This window comes from Euprymna scolopes, chromosome 31, assembly GCF_053919585.1.
Source record: "Euprymna scolopes isolate OS-2025 chromosome 31, ASM5391958v1, whole genome shotgun sequence".
Taxonomy (NCBI): domain Eukaryota; kingdom Metazoa; phylum Mollusca; class Cephalopoda; order Sepiida; family Sepiolidae; genus Euprymna; species Euprymna scolopes.
In genome coordinates, this window is record NC_136512.1 from 31,236,250 (window position 1) to 31,258,327 (window position 22,078).

At 35.3% G+C, this 22,078-nt stretch overlaps 1 protein-coding gene across 4 annotated transcripts in view; it reads right to left on the reverse strand.

Moving 5' to 3' along the window:
* Positions 1-22,078, reverse strand: part of LOC145255674 (integral membrane protein GPR137B-like) — a 285,828-nt gene that overhangs the window by 220,377 nt on the left and 43,373 nt on the right. For all 4 annotated transcript variants that reach the window (XM_080114239.1, XM_080114237.1, XM_080114238.1 and 1 more), the window contains exons 3-5: positions 19,554-19,594; positions 8,085-8,319; positions 4,938-5,087 (exon numbers count right to left, since the gene is read on the reverse strand). In XM_080114239.1, coding sequence (XP_079970365.1) covers positions 4,938-5,087; positions 8,085-8,319; positions 19,554-19,594 — 426 coding nt within the window. The remainder of the gene's footprint in view (positions 1-4,937; positions 5,088-8,084; positions 8,320-19,553; positions 19,595-22,078) is intronic.

The window sequence follows — 22,078 nt, forward strand, 5'->3', positions numbered from 1 at the left end:
AACATTTACAGGTGGATCCCCAACTGAAGTCGTACCAGCGACAAAATTTAAAGGGGAGATGTTAGAACGATACAAAAGTATAATGCAAGGAGAGTAATTCTTTACTTCTTTGGGCAAAGTTGCCTCCCCTTGTCTGAGCCGTAGACTTTAAATTCTTGCGAAATCAATGACCGAAAGCAGAGATTGGGGGGAAAACAGAGTGAAATTGAGAATGAGCATCAGTCTCGTTCGTTCCTGTCATCATACTTGGACTTCTAACCTTTCATTTATTATGTTTGAATTGTTGTTACGTGTGTGTGTGTCTTCATAATAAACGTATATCGTTATGTAACAGTGAGTGGTTTTCTTATTTGTTCATAATGATTCCATTCTTTCACCATGTGCTGCAAACGTACCCATGTGAAGGCTGGACACCCTGCGGTAAAATATTTTATGTTATCTAATATCTTATTTAACGCATCCCACGATATAACACATTCAAAGCTGGTGACGTTACCACTGTACCAACATGACACGCATATGAACTAATTAAAAATAAGCTAAGATGAATGTACAAAATGTATAACGATTTTTTCAATTTTGACCCCTTAAAAACTATTTTAACTGGCTAAAGACCCATAGAAGAACAGTCCATAAAAATCCAATCATTTGAAGTCCCTAGTGCCGCTTTGCGACTTTTAGTTCTGGAAGAGATAGAGTTTGAAAATATGGAGACAGTCAGATAGACATAGTATCTTTTATATATTAGATTTGCTTTGAAAAGGTCTCACAAATATTACTTAATTATTTCCTGATATTTTTTAAGGCTGTTAACACACACAGAAAAATACTATGGTGCGCCTGTACAATGCACACTCCCTCCTTATACTTTTTTTCTTCTTTTCATTTTTTTTTTTCAACAGATTACACCCTCTAAGATGAAAGATTTTTAATTTAATCTAAGGACAATGTTAAGACCTTTATTATCTAATGTATTCCGTATCGTTTTCGCTGGTCACCATGTTTGTTTTCGTGCATGCATGCATTCAATTTTTGCACGTTTATATATTAATTCTGCATACTCACTATTCCATAGCTAGCTATAACATACTGACCCAAAGGGTTATGAGTAGTCTAGTTATAAAATTCAAAGTGTCTTGTTTGGGCGTTAAAATTCTGTATCCAGTCTACAGCTTCCGGTTTGAACAATTCTGTGCATGCATAATTAAATACAAAACAAAGCCATAAAAGCTTTTATTTATTTATTTATTTATTTTTTAATCGATAATTTTTTTTCGTAGTTAAATAAAAAAGTAAATCCCTTCTGCTTTCTTTTTCATCTGCATTTTATTTGTATTTTCAAGCTGGAATCATATTTAAAAGAAACAATTCGAATCCAATCAGATTCTTCAGGAAAACTAACAAAAGAATCAGTAGAATCCTTTAATTAAAAAAAAAAACAAAAAACAAAAAAAAAAAACGCTTTCATTTTCATTTTTTTTAATAGTTTAAAATTTCTTTAATTCATTTTTTCATACAATTTGAGATGCTAAAAACAACACAAAACATTTAACATTACAAAAACATTAACAAAAAAAAAAGCTGATATTTGGGATTGGCAATGAATTCTCTGGAAAAGTCTGCTGGATGACCAACACTGCATATAAATGTAGATTTCATTTTTACAGATTTACAGTATAGCTCAAAGTTGAGGTTGAGTTGACTACAAAGTTAAAATTGTTTAAAGAAAAATATTTATGCCATTATAAAAGACGTTTCGAAGAAACACGTGCGAGGTTGCTACAAAAAAGGATTAATTTTTATGGAGCCATTCTAGTTTTCTGATTGGTTGGTAGTGGAACGTGAATTAATTTGATTCGTCAGTTCCTAGCAGCATCGTTTATAAATAGAATCTTCTGACTGTGCCCCCATACCCCCATCATAGTCCAAAAATATTGCAACAGTGTGTAACTACATCTTTAACTGGCCTCTTAGGTATCTTCACAAAGTGGTTTTAGAGCTATTTCTGTATGGATAAACCCTCCTGGGTTGTTGTGTGGTTGAACTAATGAAGTCTCATCTTTAAAAACGTTTGGTTTAGAGGGATGATCTTGCATTGCATCAAGATTTGTATATTGGAGAAAATGGTGCCAGCAGATTTGCAGAATTAGGCAGAAACAGTATAGCTCAAAGTTGAGGTTGAGTTGACTACAAAGTTAAAATTGTTTAAATAAAATATTTATGTCATTATAAAAGATGTTTCATAAAAGGATGGTATAGCTTCTGGATTATGTTTTGTGCATTTCCATATATTTGTCCAGAGGTCCTGGAGTTTCCGAGTTATAGAGTATTGAAACAAGTACTGATAACAATTCTTTGACTCTGGCGACATCCACTCAAGATGAAGTGACCAGGTTCTTCTCGTAGAAATCACAGCATTCTGTAGCAGTCAAAATTGTATTTTGAGTGTTGACCAGACCGAGGATTGATGAGTGAAATGTAATTATCATTAAACAAGTTCAACGACTTTTTAATGGAACAAAGTTTATAACATTTGGTAAAAGTGCTCTAGCAGACCAACTAAAGACTTGCCCTTTAAAAATTGATTTTTCTAAAAGGTATTTCACTTTTACCCAATGTTATAAACTTTGTTCCATAAAAAGTTAAACTGGTTTAATGTTTTTGTAATGCTAAATATTTTGCGTTGGTTTTAACGTCCCAAATTCTCATATGAAAAAATGAATTACAAAGTTTTAAACTAAAATAGATACTTACAGAATCTAAAATTTAAATAATTTAAAATAAATTAAAAATAAAAACGGATAACTTAAAGTGCTTGCATAGAAAAACGTTCAAATATCTTTTTTTGTTTCTTTTAGATAAAAATTTAAATAGTTCTAAATATAACCAAATGAAAAAAGCTTGAAACTTTAAAAAAAACAAAACAAATGAAAATGAAAGTAAAAAAAGACGTTTTTTTTTTTTGTGTGGTACTAAAAACTTGTTTAATAAATATTCACTTTGATACTGGTGTCACATACTTTTCCAGAGAATTCATTGTCAAGCCCAAATATCAGTTTTTTTTTGTTTCTTTTAAATAAAAATAAGTTTTTTTCACATGAAATAATAAAAAACAAACATACAAAATAGGGAGCTTAAGTGGCCCAAAAGTGGGGGCTCACTGCACACTAATGTTTTAGTAAAATAGAGTTATCTCCCCCAGATCAGTGAAGGCATATCCAACAGCGCCGGCAAAAGTTATGGCCGTTGGTTTGTAATAAGTGCTTTTGTTAAGAGTCACACTTTTTTATTTACAAAGCCATTCAGCGGAAGTGATGTCAGACAAATTTGAAGGTTTGGATGACCAACACTGCATATAATGTAAATTTTCTTTAAAGCAAATATAAAAATAAAAGTTTTCATAAATTTTTACTAGGTTTCGCAAATCTTCTTGTCAAACTCGCACATCTTCCTGCTAAACTCAGGAATTTACAAAGAATTTCCAATGGAACTCTTTATTTAATTCACAGGGGTAGCATATTCTAATTCTGTCAGCCATGACTGGGTAAAAGTTCTAAACAATTCAAAATTGTATTTTGGATGTTGTCCACACTAAAGATTGAATTCTACAAATTAATCTATCCACCGATAGATGTTTAGTTTCAGGATCATGTTCTATGAGTTTCCATGTCTGTTCTGTCGTCTGGAAACGTCTAGTTTCTGAGTTATACGATATTGAAACAAATACTCATCTCCACTCATTATTATAAACATTTAACAAATACAATGTGCACAAAAGTGCACTCTTACATGTGACTTGACTTTTGGATGGGCTGAGCCAGTTCCTCTCATAGCAGCCTGGATAAATGCAGATCACACACAATGGTCTGTAGTGGCCTAGCAAACACCATAGACCCGTGGACTAGACATGTCGGCTTTGATGGTGTGTCTAGAGTTGTAAGCCATGTTTAGTTTCAGAACGGTTTCCAATGGTTAATTGTTCTACACAAGTCCTGAAGGTGACTGGTTCTTAGTAGACAGTTCTTGAGTTGGAAGCCACAGAGCAAAAGATTCTTCCCGTGTTGACACGAAGAAACACGTGCAGGGTTGCTACAAAAAGGGTTTAATTTTTATGGAGCAATTCTAGTTTTCTGATTGGTTGGTAGTGGAACGTGAATTAATTTGATTTGTCAGTTTCTAGCAGCATCGTTTATAAATAGAATCTTCTGACTGTGCCCCCATACCCCCATCATAGTCCAAAAATATTGCAACAGTGTGTAACTACATCTTTAACTGGCCTCTTAGGTATCTTCACAAAGTGGTTTTAGAGCTATTTCTGTATGGATAAACCCTCCTGGGTTGTTGTGTGGTTGAACTAATGAAGTCTCATCTTTAAAAACGTTTGGTTTAGAGGGATGATCTTGCATTGCATCAAGATTTGTGTATTGGAGAAAATGGTGCCAGCAGATTTGCAGAATTAGGCAGAAACAGTATAGCTCAAAGTTGAGGTTGAGTTGACTACAAAGTTAAAATTGTTTAAATAAAATATTTATGTCATTATAAAAGATGTTTCATAAAAGGATGGTAAAGCTTCTGGATTATGTTTTGTGCATTTCCATATATTTGTCCAGAGGTTCTGGAGTTTCCGAGTTATAGAGTATTGAAACAAGTACTGATAACAATTCTTTGACTCTGGCGACATCCACTCAAGATGAAGTGACCAGGTTCTTCTCGTAGAACACACAGCATTCTGCAGCAGTCAAAATTGTATTTTGAGTGTTGACCAGACTGAGGATTGATCCTTCAAGTTTTAGAAGAACATAACTTTACAACTGAATTTTACCAACTACTTTATCCACTATGCCACAGGCCATTGTGGACGTATAAATGTAGCAAAAATAGAAACATCAACATTGATGAAGACAACAGTCCAAAGAGAAATAATGATATATGATTACCTGATCCGAGACATCAAACCAACCATAACCAAAACTTGGTGTACGACCCTTCAGTGCTGGAATCACAGCTATCATATTATAGAGAGCACGAGATCCATATGTGAAGATTACAAATATAGAGACGCCAACAACTGTCCACATTGTAATGGCCTGGAATAAAAAAAAAACAGGATTTAAAAATAGGTTTTGGAATTTTTGAAGTAAGGATTTAGGATTTGGATTATTCAAACTACTATCCTCATCTTTGCTATTTTCACAACGTTTCGGCCGATGTAACCTCCAATATGTGATGTAATATGTAAAGAGCTCAGTAATAGTCTTCTGGAGGTTGAAGGTTCAATTCTCATTGCAGGTAATACCAAGTGTGAACATGTACTGTTCATCATGCGAGTGACAGACATTGCAGTAATGGGATGCTGAAAATAACTCTGGTCAGAGTCAGATCACCCAAGAGATATTCTCTTTGTTTGAAAAAGCAAGTGCCTCATTTAATGAGAAAGTTACACTGGGATATGCATTTGTGGAAAAAGTAGTTTTCCTAGATGAACTCCAATAAAACCTCTACGAATTTGGATTATTTGAATTACTACTACGATCTGGCTAAAATTTTGCATGGATCTTTGAAACAAATAAGGTGCATCAAACTAAGTACTATGGTATTCTTTTAATACACAGTTATGAATTAATCGGGACATACGGGGGTACCCAGCATTACCTGGGTGTGTAGAGGCGGTGTAGTAGTAAGGAACCTCGGGGGTAGGGGTGTTAAAAAAATGTGGTAGTGGAGGGGGGGTGTCAAAACAGCAGTAGGCAGCCCAGGTGGATAGGTGTTAAAAAAAAGAAAAAAGTAAAAAAAAAAAAAAAAAAAAGAAAAAAAAAGAAAAAAAAGAAGAAAAGAAAAGAAAAAAAAGAAAAAGAAAAAAGAAAAAAAGAAGAAAAGAAAAAGGGAAAAAGGGAAAAAGAAAGAAAAAAAAGAAAAAAAGAAAAGAAAGAAAGAAAAAAGAAAAAGAAAGAAAAAAAGAAAGAAAGAAAAAAGAAAGAAAAAAGAAAGAAAGAAAAAGAAAGAAAGAAAAAGAAAGAAATAAAGAAAAAGAAAGAAAGAAAGAAAAAGAAAGAAAGAAAGAAAAAGAAGAAAAAAAAAGAAAAAAGGAAAAAAAGTGGTATTAGGCAGGCAGGCAGGAAACCCGTAACGCGAAGGAGGAAAAAAAAAGGTCAAAAGAAAATCTAACGTCTTAGCTACCAAAATCTGCTGAGAAATGTATTGCTGGGCACATGAGCATAGGATAACCTAGAACCATGTATATCCAGCAAATTGCACATGATGCCAACTGTGACGCAATTGATGGAAGACGGGAGTCTGGAGAGAGAGAGAGAGAGAGAGAGAGAGAGAGAGAGAGAGTCACATTATTCCGGGCAAAGAACCCGACCATATAGATAGATGTGCTACCAGAGACTTATTTTGGATATGCCATTGCAATTCCATCTATTGATAGTGCTAGGAAAAGTCTATATATGGCCAATAACCCAAATAAATATAAAGCATCAATAAGATGCTTAGAACAGCACAATCTTTACGGACTTAGTGTTTTAGCCTCTCGTAGTTTTCTGCCTCATTATCATCTTTTAATTACAGGATACATTCGAAACATTGAGTCATTCGAAATAAAATAAATCTCACCTGTCTGTTTAAATGTACATATGTATGTATTTCTGCCTAAAACTTTCATGAGATCGTGTCTTTTTGAAGCTCGACCCTTCGGACGACAAATATCGAAAAATTGTCCAAAGACATTAATTCCTTCACCCTCAACTGGGTACTTTTTTTACAAGGAAGGGGTCGCTTTTTTGCCGATATTTTCGAAAGTCATCCCCTCTTATCGATTGACTAGCCTTAATTTAAACCCTTGCCATTTCCGGTTTGGTAATGGACGCAACGGCAACGACGATATCTTTTTATTTGCATTCTTTTCCGCTTTTGCATTACGGGTCAGAGCCTGCCTGCCTACTACCACTTTTTTTTTTTTTTTTTTTTGCTCAACCCACACCTCCAAACACCTGGGCAATGCCAGGCTAGTTTGAAATCGAGTAATTCTACATAAACTTAAAAGGCTGAAAAGAAACAAGACAACAAGAAGGTAGCAAAGTGTAATACTTGTTCTGATACTACACTTCAACTTTTCTGTCAGTGGAGGAGAAATCCTTCATGACCGAGACAATTTTTGTTTCTATCCAGAGTGCCTCTTTTTTGGGGGAGCTGGATTTTCCCTACGTTAGAAACCGATCCCGTGTCTAACTCTGCCCTTATGGGGAGGCAAATAGGAACAAGGAGGTAGATTTAACAAGAGTATGTATAGAAAGTATAGAAGTGACGGATTGTCAGAGACCCTTCTAGATTCATCCTAGCAATATTCTCTCTGTTACTAATAGCGTTGTGGCCTTTAAGGACTGAGAATAGATAAGGCAACAAAGAGGTAGAGTTACTAAGAGTACGTGTCTATAGAGAGTACAGAAATAATGGGTTGACAGAGATAGCAGCTCTCTTTCTCCGTTACTATTATTATCACTACTCAGTGCCGGGAAGCGTTCATATAGTAATGCAAATAGAATGGATCAATCTTTCAAACTCATCTTGAGTTTTTGAGGTTTTATTGTTTACTAGCATGGGTGCCTGGCGTTGCCCGAGTGTTTGAAGGTGTATTCTGAGCAAAAAAAAAAAAAAAAAAATATCGGTCAATTTTTTAAAAAATTTGACCCCTATTATGACCCCTTAACATTTATTGTTTTGGGCTCAAATCAAGTTATTAAGTTAGATCCATGTCCAAGGAACCTATATCTTAAATTTCAAGTATTTAGACCCAAAATTGTTGGAGGAGTTTGGTAGAGTTCTCAAAGGTCAAATCGTTGAACTTTGACCCCTTAACAGCCAAATTTCTTGGCCGAAACCTGATTACATAGATTTTCCCAAATCTCAGTACCCTGTATATTAAATTTCGAGTCTGTAGACTAAAAATTGACAGAGCGTAGGGAAATGTACACAGACAGACACGTTGACTTTTATAGATATATAGATTTTAGAGTTAATTCTTACATGAAAAGATCCAAAGAGTGGATTAGGGAAGGGATGTTAAAATGACAGCCTATACTCACCTTTGCTTCGAGTGACCGCTTTGTGATCGGGACTTTCATCAATCTGACAATGACAATAATAAGAGAGGCAGCCACAGTCAGGAAAAGTCCATCGTTGATAGCGACACGGGCGTACACATAGGGCAAGACGACTTCATTTTGCTCCCGTTGGGCTTTCATTGATAAAGTTGCAAATGTCAAGTTGACGACAAAGAACAATATGGCAGAAATACCAAGGAGTATATTTGGTATATTCCTTTAAGAAAAAAAAAATAAGAATAAAAAGTAAAAATTAAAAAAAAATCAGAAAAAAAATCAAATGGCATGCAAATTAAAATGCATAACATGAAAATATAGACAGGAATTATAGAACAGTAGAGAGTTCATTCTCTCGTTTGCGAGTAACGAGGTATGGAGTTAGGGTTAGGGTTTGATCCAAGATGGAACTTTAGAATATTCTAAACCAACATATCCATCATGCTTCCACTCTAAAATTGAAAATTGACTAAAGCACGATTTTGGTTAAACAAAGTAACTTTTGCTTTCAGGCATGAATTTAAGAGTAGAAAAGCTGTTGGGGGTGGGGGTAGAAATGTGATACGAGCAGAGGTAAAAAGTTTAGTTTGTATTAACTTTTCTTTTTTTTAATTTATTTTATGTTCATTTAACTTGATCTTTCCTTTTCATTTTTTTTTTTCATAGAAATGGAAGTCAGAAAAAGTCTCTTAATTCCCTCATTAATTCGGCATTTTTCAACCAATAAAAAGAAAGATGCGTCTGATGTGTAGGCGCCTTTCAATAGGTAATGATGACTAGCTTACTTTGGTATTTACAAAAATTGTTTTTCCAATGTCCTAAATTTGGGCGAATTTGTTATTGTAAGTTTCGTCATTTAGACTGCTGTTTGTATTTCGAACATTATTTCACCATTGCTTCAAGTGTATCTTGTCGAACTTTGCAAACTGTACAGAATTTCAAACTGAACATTTTATTTAACTCACAGAGGTCGATTACTCTCATTCCGTCAGCCATAATCTTAAGTAATTCTCAATTATATTCTCACTATCGCCTGTACTGAGGATTCAACATAGATTTGCGGCACAATGGAAAAATCACTAAGTAATAATCGATTCTAAATGATACTTTTCTGGAATTGATTAATAAAGTCAGTAGAAAATTCCGTAAAGCATCCAAATTTCAACAATATTCACCTTAAGAACGTTGAAGGTTTCATAAGCGAAAATGTTGAGAATAACATTCAAGATGAGAACAGTAATTTGAATTAGACAAATACAAATTATCAATCCACACCTCAAAAATTGTGAAACATAATTTATTTTATTGTTTTTCCATTCGGGATCAAAGTGTAGTACTTGTTCTGCAGATGCTGCACTTAAAGATAATTTGTACAAGTCACTGGAGGGGAAACCCTCTATACGGGGACAATTATTATTTTTGGTAACCAGAGTGCCCCCTTTTTGCCTACTTTTAGGGGAGCTGTTTTTTACCCCACATTAAAAACTTTAATTTGCTTTGGTGGGGAAGCAAATAAATACAATATATATATATATATATATATATATATATATATATATATATTTTTTTTATTTTATTACCGTTTTATCTATTTAGTAACACATGTTTCCGCTACTGAATCGTATTAACGATCCAGTAACTTCGTCAAACTTGGACAGAAGTGGTTATTATGATTTGAAAAGACGATATAAAAAAAAAAGTGGTGGTGGGGGGGGGTGAATCTCCATTTAAATCCGGCAATATTTGCTCTGCAATAGTATTGAGCACCTTCAAGTTTTCACTATTTACCAGTTCTGTATATATATATATATATATATATATATATATACACACACAGAACTGGTAAATAGTGAAAACGAAGGTGCTCAATACTATTGCAGAGCAAATATTGCCGGATTTAAATGGAGATTCACCCCCCCCACCACCACCACTTATATATATATATATATATATGTTTTGTTTTTGGTTTTAGCGATATGTTTTGAATGAATTCAATCATTTACAAAAGTGCATTTTTACCTAAATGCGAGTTGGGAATAATTTTCCCTATTTAACCAATTTGGTACCCCCACATGGGGAGCGGTATATATATTATTTATTTTTAAAATGTAATTATCCACTGACACGTGTTTCGTCGTCTACAGCCACTCTGATGAGTCGTAGACGACGAAACACGTGTCAGTGGATAATTACATTTTAAAAATAATATATATATATATATATGTATATATATATATTAGTTGATTTCACATTAAATGTATATTTTAATCTATAAATTTGTCATTCAAAAAACTCAAGAGACTTCTGAGAAAATAGCTGAAAAACATGTGGCATAACTGCCAAAAAATATATATATATGCTAGCAAAAGTACCCGTCGTTGACTGGGTTCAAAAACAGCCTACAGAAAATGGACTCTGATTTATGAAAGTATGATAGGTTATGAAAAGGAAGGGTTGTAAAGAGATAGCTTCGAATTTGGGGGTATTAAAACCAAAGCAAAATATGATGAAAGTAAAAATAAAATAGATAAACCCCATAATTTATTATACCATACCTGTTCACACTGAAACACTTATCACAATATTCTGTGGATCTAAATAAAAAAACCTTGTTAAACTTTGACATATTTCCATTCTATGGAGGTCAGGTGCGAACGAACACCCCATAATTTTATTATACCATATTTCTTCAAACTTAAACATAATTATCAAAGTATACTTACGCAGATAGATATGAAAAGTCTTTATTAAAGTTTGTGCCTATTTCCATTCTATGGAGGCCAGGCGCGAACTCAGACCCCACAATTTTATTATACCATCCCTATTTAAGTTAAAACATACTTATCAAAGTATTCTTATGTACATCTATATCAAAAACGTTTTTTTTTTTTTTTTTTAATTTTAAAATTTTTTATTTCCATACTTTGTGGATCAGGCGCGAACGCAGACCCCATAATTTTAATGAACCACCATTATGCCAGATCAAACATACCCATTCCTGTGTCTCGATACATCTATCATTATATATAATCAGTTTTTAAAAATAGTCAACCATATCGGAGCCTATTCGTGACCAGACACACACAGACATTCAGCTTTATATTATATTTTATATATATATATATATATATATATATATATATATATATATATATATATACATACACACACACACACACACACAGTGGAATGATAAAACTGTTCCTGTAGAAAAGACATGATTTTCATGATTCCATTTCCTTTTGATGAAAACTAGTTTTCTTTTTGTTGTTGCAAACCATCTCCTAGTTGGCCAGTTGTTTACAAATCCCAAGAGTGATAGGAGCCTTCTGAAAGTGACACAATGTTCAATGAGCCAGATTGTAGATGCGTCACTGTACAGCTCACATCCTTTACCGATCCAAGTTATGGCAACAGGACCATTGCCAGCACACTCAAAATGCATCGATGATTAAAACAAAGTTTCCGCCCATGGTTATGGTCTTAAGTGTGGTTTCAAGTGAGGGCCACATCATGCCACCTCACATCTTCAAAGTCGGCTTGAAAATCAACACCAAAGATCTGCTAAAGAAAGTGGCGCCATCAGGTGGCTTCTGGCAGAGCCTGGGTATGGCAGCAGGACCCGGTGCTAGCCCACAAGTTCAAAGAAACCAAAGCTTGGCTTCAGAAGGAGTGCTACGATTTTGTACCCTTCTCTCACTGGCTCCCCTTCCTGAACCTGCTGGATTACTTTGTTTGGTCATATGTCGAGAACATCACCAACATGACCTCCCACAACACCAAAACTAGCCTGATCGCCGCCATCCGCCGAGTATTCCCTGAGCTCCTACTGGTGCTTGCGGAATGCTCTCAGTTCTGGACCCATATTGAGGTGGTGATTGATGCTGAAGGTGGCTACATTGAATAGATGTCAGCTCTACTACATAATCATGTTACCTGAACTGATTTTTTTCAATAACAGTTTTAAAAGAAAACTGCAATGTTTTCTTTTGGGTTACACCTTTATCCTTCCACCATATATACATTATATATATATATATATATATATATATATATATATATGTATATATATATATATATATAGTCATCCACATACAGTACTGTTTCATTGTATCAAAACTCATCAGTGCGACTAGGCTAGCACCTTTCTCCAGCCATGGATCGAACCTACAACCATCTCGTTGACAGTCGGCAGCTCTAACCACTGGACTAAGAATCGATATTTGTAAATGATTCATCAAACGTCTATTAGTTTGTTTGTTTGTTTGTTTGTTCTGTTTTACGGCATATCAACCACTTTGGGGTCATTTAATGCCGAAAGGTTCGTTATGTTGTGTTAAATATTGGTTTGTTCTTCTTAAGGTTTTTCTTTTTTTTTTGGGGGGGGGGTCTTTCCTTATATTTTTGCGTATATTTTAGTTTCTTTCAGAAAATTGATAATTTTTTGGGGATCAATCTTGTTTAATATTGTTTTCAGATTTTTTTCTTGGTAATACTTTGTTCGGATTTGTTCAAGGTCAATGCAGTTTGTCAGTATATGGTGTATTGTGTAGGGTTCTTGACACGTTATACAGTTTGGTGTCTCCTCCCCTTTTAGTAGATGTGAGTGGGTGATGTGAGTGTGACCTATTCTCAGTCTGGTCATTACTACCTCTTCCTTTCTTGTTAACTTTTTGGTGTTTCTCGTTCCAATATTTGGTGTTATTTGGAATAGTTTGTTTTTGGTGCATGAGCTCCAGTTTTCTTGCCATTTTCTCTTCAAAAATGTGTTTATTTTAGTCTTTAGGTCTGTATAGGGGATTTTTCCACTTATGTGGTTTTGTTGCAGAGTTTCCTTTGCTGCCTTATCTGCTTGTTCATTCATGTATATGCCGATATGGCTTGGTATCCAGCAAAAGATAATGTTTTTTTTCATGGTTATGGCATCTATTTTGTTTAGCAATTTTGTAATAAGTGGGTTTGTCATTTTTTTTTCTTTTAGAGATATGAGTATTGAAAGTGAGTCAGTAAATATGATATATTTTTGATGGTCATCATTGGTTATTATATTCAGTGCCGAATCTATGGCTGTTGCTTCTGCGCTGAAAATAGAAGATTCGTTTGGGAGCCTTTTCTTTAGTTTTATTTTTTTGTGGATGGCTGCGCATCCTACTTTATCTCCATCTTTTGATCCGTCAGTGTAAATTTGTGTATATTCTTTGTATGTATTCTGGATGATAAGTAGTTCTTCATGGAAGGTTGATGGGTGGGTTTTCGTTTTGGGATATTTATTTAATTTTAATATTATGTGTGGTTGTTTGATCATCCAGGGTGGAGTTTTTGATTTGTTATATTTATGTATTTTTGTAATGTCCATTTGGGCTTCTGTGAGAAGGTTTTTTATCCGGAGGCTGTAGGGCTTGATGATATTTTCTTTCTTGTTGAAGAGATGTGTGTATTGTGGGTGGAGGGTACATTGGTATGCAGGATTTGTTGGACACGATACCAGCTTTAGGTAATATTGTAGCGCTAACTTCTGTCGTCTTAGAATCAGTGGAGGCTCATGGGCCTCTATATAGAGGCTTTCTACTGGAGAGGTTCTAAATGCTCCCAAGGCTAATCTTAATCCTTGATGATGGATTGTATTTAGTTCTTTTATGTAGGACTTCCTTGCTGCTCCATAGATGAAGCATCCATAGTCCATTTTAGATCTGATTAGAGTTTGGTATAATTTCAATAATGTGACTTTGTCTGCACCCCAATCGGTGTGTGCTAGGACTTTGATCAATTGCATTGTCTTTTGGCATTTTGCTTTTAAATATTTTATATGCGGTATAAAGTTCAATTTTTTATCGAATATAATACCTAAATATTTATGTTGGTCGGTGAGTGGGATGTTCTTGTTATCCAGTTTCAGGTTGGGGTCGTGGTGGAATTTTCGTAATTTGCAAAAGTGGATGCATTTAGTTTTTTCCTCTGAGAATGTAAATCCATTTTCTATGGCCCATTTGTTTATTTTATTCAGACAGAGTTGTAGTTTGCGTTCGGCTGTTTGTATATATTTAGATTGGTAGTATATAAGTAGGTCGTCCACGTATAGGGCGTTTTCAATTCCTGGGTCTATGTTTTTTATGATATTGTTTATTTTAATGTTGAAGAGGGTGACAGACAGGATACTGCCTTGGGGGACCCCCATTTCTTGATCTTTTTGGACTGAATAAGTGTTGTCCATCCGTACTTGGAAGTTTCTATTTGTTAAGAAATTTCTGATAATTTCTGGCATTCTACCCCTAAGTCCTAGTTCATACAGGTCTTTTTGGATTCCGTATTTCCAAGCGGTGTCATACGCCTTTTGCATGTCAAAAAAAATTGCTATTAGATGTTCTTTTTTTGCAAATGCTTCTCTTATGCGTGTTTCCAGTTTTATTAAGTGATCGGTGGGGCTTCTATTTTTCCTGAAACCCGACTGGCTTTCTGTAATTAGATTTTTGCTTTCCAAGTACCAATTTAACCTTTCGTTAATCATTCTCTCAAAAGTTTTGCACAAACAACTAGTTAGTGCAATGGGTCGGTAGTTTGTTGGGTTTGTATGGTCTTTTTTTGGTTTGGGTATTGGGATTACTGTTGCCTGCTTCCAGTTTTTTGGAATGTTGTTAGTTATCCATATCTCATTGTAAATTTGTAATAAGTAGTCCAGTGATGGTTTTGGTAGTTTTTTGAGGAATTGATAATGGATCTCGTCGGGGCCGACTGCTGTATCGGGAGATTTGTTTATTGCCTCCTCTAGTTCTGCACTGTTGAATAATTGATTGTAGTTTTCTTCATTTTTTGATTTGAAGTTTATTTTTATTTTTTCTTCATTTTTCTTTATAGCTTGGAATTTTTTATTTTGGTTTTTTGATGATGAGTTCATTGAGAATTGTTCTGCTAATTTATTTGCGATATTTTGTTTGTCGGTAATCTTTGTGTTGTCGCATATAAGGTGTTTAATAGGGTTCTTTGTATTTTTTCCTGCTATTTTTCTGACCATCTCCCATACTTTTTTGGGTTTTGTGTTTTGATTAATTTTTGTTACATAGTCTTTCCACGAGTTCCGTTTTGATTCTTTGATAGTTTTCCGTGCTTTGGCTTTGCTGTTTTTATAGGTGTCCAAATTTTCTTTCGTTGGACTGTTTTTGAATTTCCTTAGGTTTGCACGTCTGGCTCTTATAGCTTCTTTGCATTCTTTATTGTACCAGGGTTTGTTATATTTTGTAGTAGTGGAACTTTTTGGTATGTTCTCCTCGGCTATTGTGAGTAGGGTGTTGCTGAAATATGTGATGTGTTCTAAGTCAGGATTCGCTTCAGGTATTAATCTGTATTGACATGTATTTTGGAAATTTTCCCAATTTGCCTTTTGTAAATTCCAGCGGGGTGTTTTGTCTTCTGGCTTGGGATTCTCGTTTTCTATTATGATTGGGAAGTGGTCACTTCCGCATGTATCCTTATGTGTTCTCCAGCTATAATCCATGTATATAGTTGGGTCACATAGTGTTATATCGATTGCTGATAGGGTTCCCGTTGGTGGGTGCATATATGTATTCTCTTTGTTGTTGAGTAGGCATAGATCATTTTGGTTAATTATTTTTTCTATGGTTTGGCCTCTTTTGTTGTTTTTTTTACTGCCCCACCATATATTGTGACTATTGAAGTCTCCCAACAGTAGAAAAGGTTTAGGTAGTTGTTTGATTATATTGTTTAATTCTGTTTCGTTTATTGTTTCATTTGGTGGTATATAGAGTGAGCATAGGGTTACTGTTTTGTGTAGTGTTGCAGTTATTGCAACAGCTTGCATATTTGTTTTTAAGTTCACTTTGCTGTGTGGAATGTTTTCGTTTATCAGTATTGATGATCCACCGGTGGCTTTGCATGATAATTTGTTTATGTGGTTGTATATTGAGTAGTGTTTTATGTTAATTTTGTCATTTTCTTTTAAGTGTGTTTCCTGTAGGCAAATTATTGCAGGACATAAGGATTTGATAAGTATTTGCATTTCTTCGATATTAATTTTTAATCCTCTTATGTTCCACTGTAGGATTTTGTTAGTCATGGTTTATATTTTCTTTTGGTTTTGGACTGTTGGTGTTTATGTCTACGTCCATAGTTTCGATGTTAGTTTGGGTGTTTCTTTTGGAAGTGGATGGTCTGTTTCTTGTTTCTGGTGAGAGGCTTTTTTTGGGTTTTGGTCTGGGACTTTTAGATTTACTTTGTCTTGACTGTCTTTTTTGGCTACCAGTTTCAACTAGTTCAAATTTATTTTCATTTTCAATTAATACTAATTCTGTTTTTTGTTTGTCATTTTGTTTTTGGGGGGTAGTTTTTTTGTTGTTCTGTTCTATTTCCATTTTTTCTGTTGTTGTGTGTTTATTTTTAACATCTGTTTTTGTCCTTGTTAGTGACTTGGATCTTTCACGTTTTGATAATTGAGGAGGTTTCATTTCTTTAGAGATTGATTCCTCAATATTGATGGAAGTTTTTCTGATTTCCTTTGTTTCGTTTTCTTTTATACTGGGTTGTTCGTTTCTGACTTTTATTTGGCTGTTAGAATTTATTTTCAGTTCTGATAAAAAAGATTTTAATTCTTCAAGTATGTTCTTTAGTTCTTTTGCTAGGTTTGCAATTTCTGGAGCAAGGTTTAGTTCATTGTAGTTGTACATTTTGTTTGCTTGTTGGGTTATTGTGGCATATGAGTTTTTGGTGCGATTTGTGACTTCTTTGCGGGCTTCTTGGAAGGTTATATTTTTTTGATATTTGATTGTTATTATTTCCTTCTCTTGCTTATATATTTTGCACTGTTTTGAGTGAGAGTGGTGCTCTTCTTGACAGTTTGTGCATTTGGTTTTATTTGGACAGTCTTCTTCATCGTGGTCTGGGTTTTTTTCACTGCAGTTTCCACATGTGAAGAATCTTAGACATTGGTCTTTATTATGTCCAAACTTTTGGCAGTTGTAGCATTGTAAAGGTTTTGGAATGTATTGTTCTATTTTCGTTCTTTCATAACCTATATTGATGGTCTCTGGTATTTGAGGATAATTGAATGTTAATATATAAGTGTTTGTATATATTACCTCTCCTTTTTTTTTAAATGTGATTCTTTTTACATCTGTGACCCCTTGGTTTTTTAGTTCTGTTTTGATTTCTTCTGTTGTGCAGACGGAGATTTCCTGGTTTTTTATGACTCCTTTGGAGTAGTTTAGTGTTTGGTGTGGATAAGCTTTGATGTTTGTTTCATGCAATTTTTGTAGTTGAAGTAGAGTTTTGGCCTGTTTTTTATTTTGTACTTCTACCAATATGGTACCATTCCTTAATTTTTTGACATTTTTAGGTGTTATTTTGCTTGATATTACCTTTTGGATAATGAAGGGTGACATTTTAGTTAACGGTATATTAGACGTTGCTTCTAGCACGATGAATCTTGGAAAGTTTGTATCTTCATTGTCGCTGTCAGAGTCTATTTCTGTGTGTGGTCTCTTGGATTTTTTGGCATTCATAATAATTTTTGAAAAATTCATCAGCCATGCTCCCCACCCTCCTCGGAGCCCCTTATGGGGAAGAACTATGAGGGGGTAAATCCCATTCGCCTCGGTTCTCCAGGGCTACATAGCTGGTATACTCAAACATGGGGAGGTTTCCAAGCATTCACAATATATGGTTATGCCCACCCAAGTATGGGATTTCCCTGTATTTTTATTATTCCTGATGGTTACCTTTTTCCCAGCTTGATTGACCCTTCAGCCATCGCTTATTAACTCAGTTTATTGTTTATGTTGAGTGTTAGTGTGTTTTTGTTTGGATTGTCTGAATTAGTGCTTGTCATGACCAACCGATTGATTGGATCGGGCCTATCCAACCTCCCGTCTAGCCTAGTAAGGGCCAAAGTGGTGTGTTGTAGTATCATGTTATTATTTCCTAGGCATGTTCCACTCAACCACCAGGATCCCGTTCTTAATGCATTACGGGTTGCCACCAACGGTCAACTGGTGGTCCCATTGAAGGATTTTTACCCTCTGCAGGGGGGCAGTTGGTATGTTCTATCGCCCTACCAACTAGGCAAAAAAAAAAAAAAAAAAAAAAAAAAGGGGTGAGGAGGTGAAGGAAAAAGAAAACGAGGGAGGGGAAGGGGAGGAGAATGTTGTTTTTGTTTTTGTTTTCGCAGAACATGACTAAGTTTTGCAAAAGGGAATAAAAAAACAAAGACATCTATGTAGGTGCGTTTCATCTCAGGAAGTCAGTAGACAGCCTGATCTGGTAGCACCAGACGTCTATTAGATAAACATCTGCCCAACGCTTAACAGTGCTCGAGCTGATAGTTTGTTTATAAACAGACAGACAGCTGGCTTTGTTTAATCGCTAAACTAAGCAGCATGCACACACACACACACATTATATATATATATATATATATATATACACACACACACATAAACTACAGAAGTGCCTAGCCTTGCCCGGTCATACAATACATTTAAATATAATTTATGCAGATTTCATCTATATTATTATAGTGTCAATTCTCTATCGATTATTACATATTATATTGTGCCCAATATATAGTAGCGATTCAAAAGTAAAAAAAAAAAAACATGATTTTAGTGCCATCAGCTAAAATCAAAACCAAAACTAATAAAAAATTCTTGGTAACATTACTTATTCCAAACAGCAAGCTTGCAAGGACGCCCAGACGGTCAACAGAGTTTTATAACTTTTAAGATATATATAAAGCATCACACTCCCTCAAAGCAAATTATAAAACCCCATAATAGATAAAAAACAGCACCACATTCAGTGATGTGATTCAGCTGGTTCACACCGGTTCACATGAACCGGTGCTTAAAATATTACGAGTTCGGCGAACCGGTTGTTAAAATTACGTAAACCCCTATTCATAACCACATTATAGTAGATTCTTTATTCTTATTAACATTTTCTTAGAACGTGTTCTTAAAAAATTGGAATCCCACCATTGATCACATTCTCCCAAAGCAAATTATAAAACCCCATAATAGATAAAAAAACAGCACCACATTTCTCCCAAAGCAAATTATAAAACCCCATAATAGATAAAAAAAACAGCACCACATTCTCCCAAAGCAAATTATAAAACCCCATAATAGATAAAAAAAAACAGCACCACATTCTCCCAAAGCAAATTATAAAACCCCATAATAGATAAAAAAAAACAGCACCACATTCTCCCAAAGCAAATTATAAAACCCCATAATAGATAAAAAAACAGCACCACATCCTCCCAAAGCAAATTATAAAACCCCATAATAGATAAAAAAAACAGCACAACATTCCCCCAAAGCAAATTATAAAACCCCATAATAGATTAAAAAACAGCACCACATTCTCCCAAAGCAAATTATAAAACTCCACCAAGGACTACAAAAACAAATTATACAATCCTCAAAAATTTAACAACATAACACATACCTGTTCATTTTGTGACCAATGTCCTGACCTTTGAGATAAGCCTAATAAAAAAAAAAAAAATTATGAGATGAAGATAACAGAAATTAGAACTTGAAAGGTTACAAAAAAAAAAAAAAAAAAATTATCTTCAATACATGTATATAATTAGCAGTATTCACCCCATGCTGCTTAGGCGGTTAATGAACAGAATATTAAGTGGGAGTTAACATTTGAATGCGAGGTTTAAGCAAGGGAGAGTAAGACACACAGAGTCATAAACATGAAGTAAAATTTTATAGATTCTTTTCTCCCTCTGCCTATAAAATGTGTCCAGAAATGAAATAAAATAAAATACTTGTAACCAAAAATATCTTTTTCTTTTATCACTAGTTGTTCAATCTGGCTTTGCTCGGGCTCTATGTACTGTTCATAACTTTATGTGCACTTCTTCTTCTTCAGTAGTCCGTCGCTGACGACGATGACGTTGCACCATGCCTAACAGTCCCAGATAGATTACGCCTGATGGACTCGCTGGTGACTGTGGAGTCCAATTCGTGAATTGCATACACGGCCGCAGGCAGCACAGGGGAAGATGCCGCCTGCCCGCTGCGCCGCGTGCCTTTGGTGTCTTCTTCGCTCTGCTCGGTCGTTATAGGTGGAGGTGAAAGTTTCCAAGCCCTCTTGGCAGATGTTTCGCCATTTTCTCCGATCAGCAGCAGCATGTTCGATGGCGTTGGATTCTATGCCACATTTTTTCAATGATGTTTTTAGTTGGTCCTTGAAACGTTTACGTGGACCCCCAGGGTTGCGTCTGCCCTCTGCAAGTTCCCCGTAGAGGACCTTGCATGGGAGCCTTTCTGCTGGCATCCGGATGTTTTTTTTTGAGTGCGCCTGCGTATCTCATTGTGTGGCACCCTGTGCCACCATTTTAAACCTAGTATACGCTGTAAGCAGTTGGTATGAAATGCTTCTAGCTTTTTCAGGTGGCGTCTATAAGGCACCCATGACTCGCTGCCATACAAGAGGATGGAAAGACAGATTGCTCTGTAGACAGAAACCTTGGTGGTGGTGGTGAGGTTACGGTTCATAAAAACTCTGTGCGAGAGTCTGCCAAAGGCTGCAGCAGCCAGACTAATGCGCCGTTGGACCTCACTTGTTAGGTCACAGGAGTCAGTGAGCACTGAGCCAAGATAAGTGTGTGAGTGTATGTATATACACAGGGTGTTATGAAGCGTCTAGTGTGGTTATTGGGCAATAGGCCGCATGCTCTGCATGCTCCTTAGTATAAGTTGCATGCTTTGCTTGTGCTTTCTCGCTTTCAGTGCCACCGCTGGCTAGCCCTGTGCGAATAGGGAAGCCGAGTGCATAAGTCTTCCCCTGCCAGTACACAGCCTCTCTAACACCAAGACCTCTGCTGTGCCTCCTCGTGGCCACACACGGTAACTGGTGGTTTATGTGCGCACACACACACATATATATATGTGTTAAAAAGTCTGACTCATGTCCAGGTAAACTACATCTATAATTTAAAGTGTTTAGACCCAAAATTGACAGAGGAGTTTGGTAGAATCTGCAAAGATAAACTATTAACTTTGACCTCTTGGCAGCCAAATTTTCGCCCAAAAACTGATTAAAAAGCTTGCTGCATGTCTGAATACCCTTTATGTAAAATTTCAAATGTTTAGACCCAAAAGTGGCTGAATAGTCTGCTAGAAACCGCAAAAGTCAAATCTTTTGAACTTTAACCCCTTGGCAACCAAATTTTTTGGCCAAAACTGATTAAAAAGCTTGCCCTATGTCTGAATACACTTTATGTAAGATTTCAAATGTTTAGACCAAAAATTGGATGAGTAATTTAGTAGAGACCGCAGAGGTCAATTTTTTTAAAACTTTGACCCCAATTTTGACCCTTTAACATTTGTTTTGGGCTCAAATAAAAAAAAAATGTCCGAATAACCTACAACTAAAATTTAGAGTGTTTAGACCAAAAAATTGGCGGAGGAGTTTGGTAGTTTTCAAAGGTCAAAGCATTGACCCCTTGAAAGACAAATTTCTGTCGGAAAACCAATTAATAAGATTTTCCCAAATCTCAATACCCTTTATGTCAAATCTCGAGTCTGTAGACTGAAAATGGACAGAGTAGTTTGGTAGGGAAATGTACACACACAGACAATTTCACTTTTATAGATTTATAGAAATATAGATTGGCAATAATGACAAACATACGTCATTGTATTTTGAATAGCATTCATTGGATAGCTTTTAAACATTAATTCCCAAACTTACCTATCTCTGGCCAGGTCTTTATCCCTCTTTTTTTCAAGCCTATTCTTATCACTTCCTCATGTTTTCTTTGGCATCCCCTTGTAATTTGAACCTGCTACTGCAAGTATCCTACATTTATTAATGAAAGAACTCTCACCCAATCTTTTAACTTGTCCATACCATTGAAATCCCTCATAGCATAGATAATCCGCCAGATTCGAATTGTCAGAAAATAATGGCCAAAAGAAGTCTTCAACTCTTCAAATCTAACATTCAAAAAC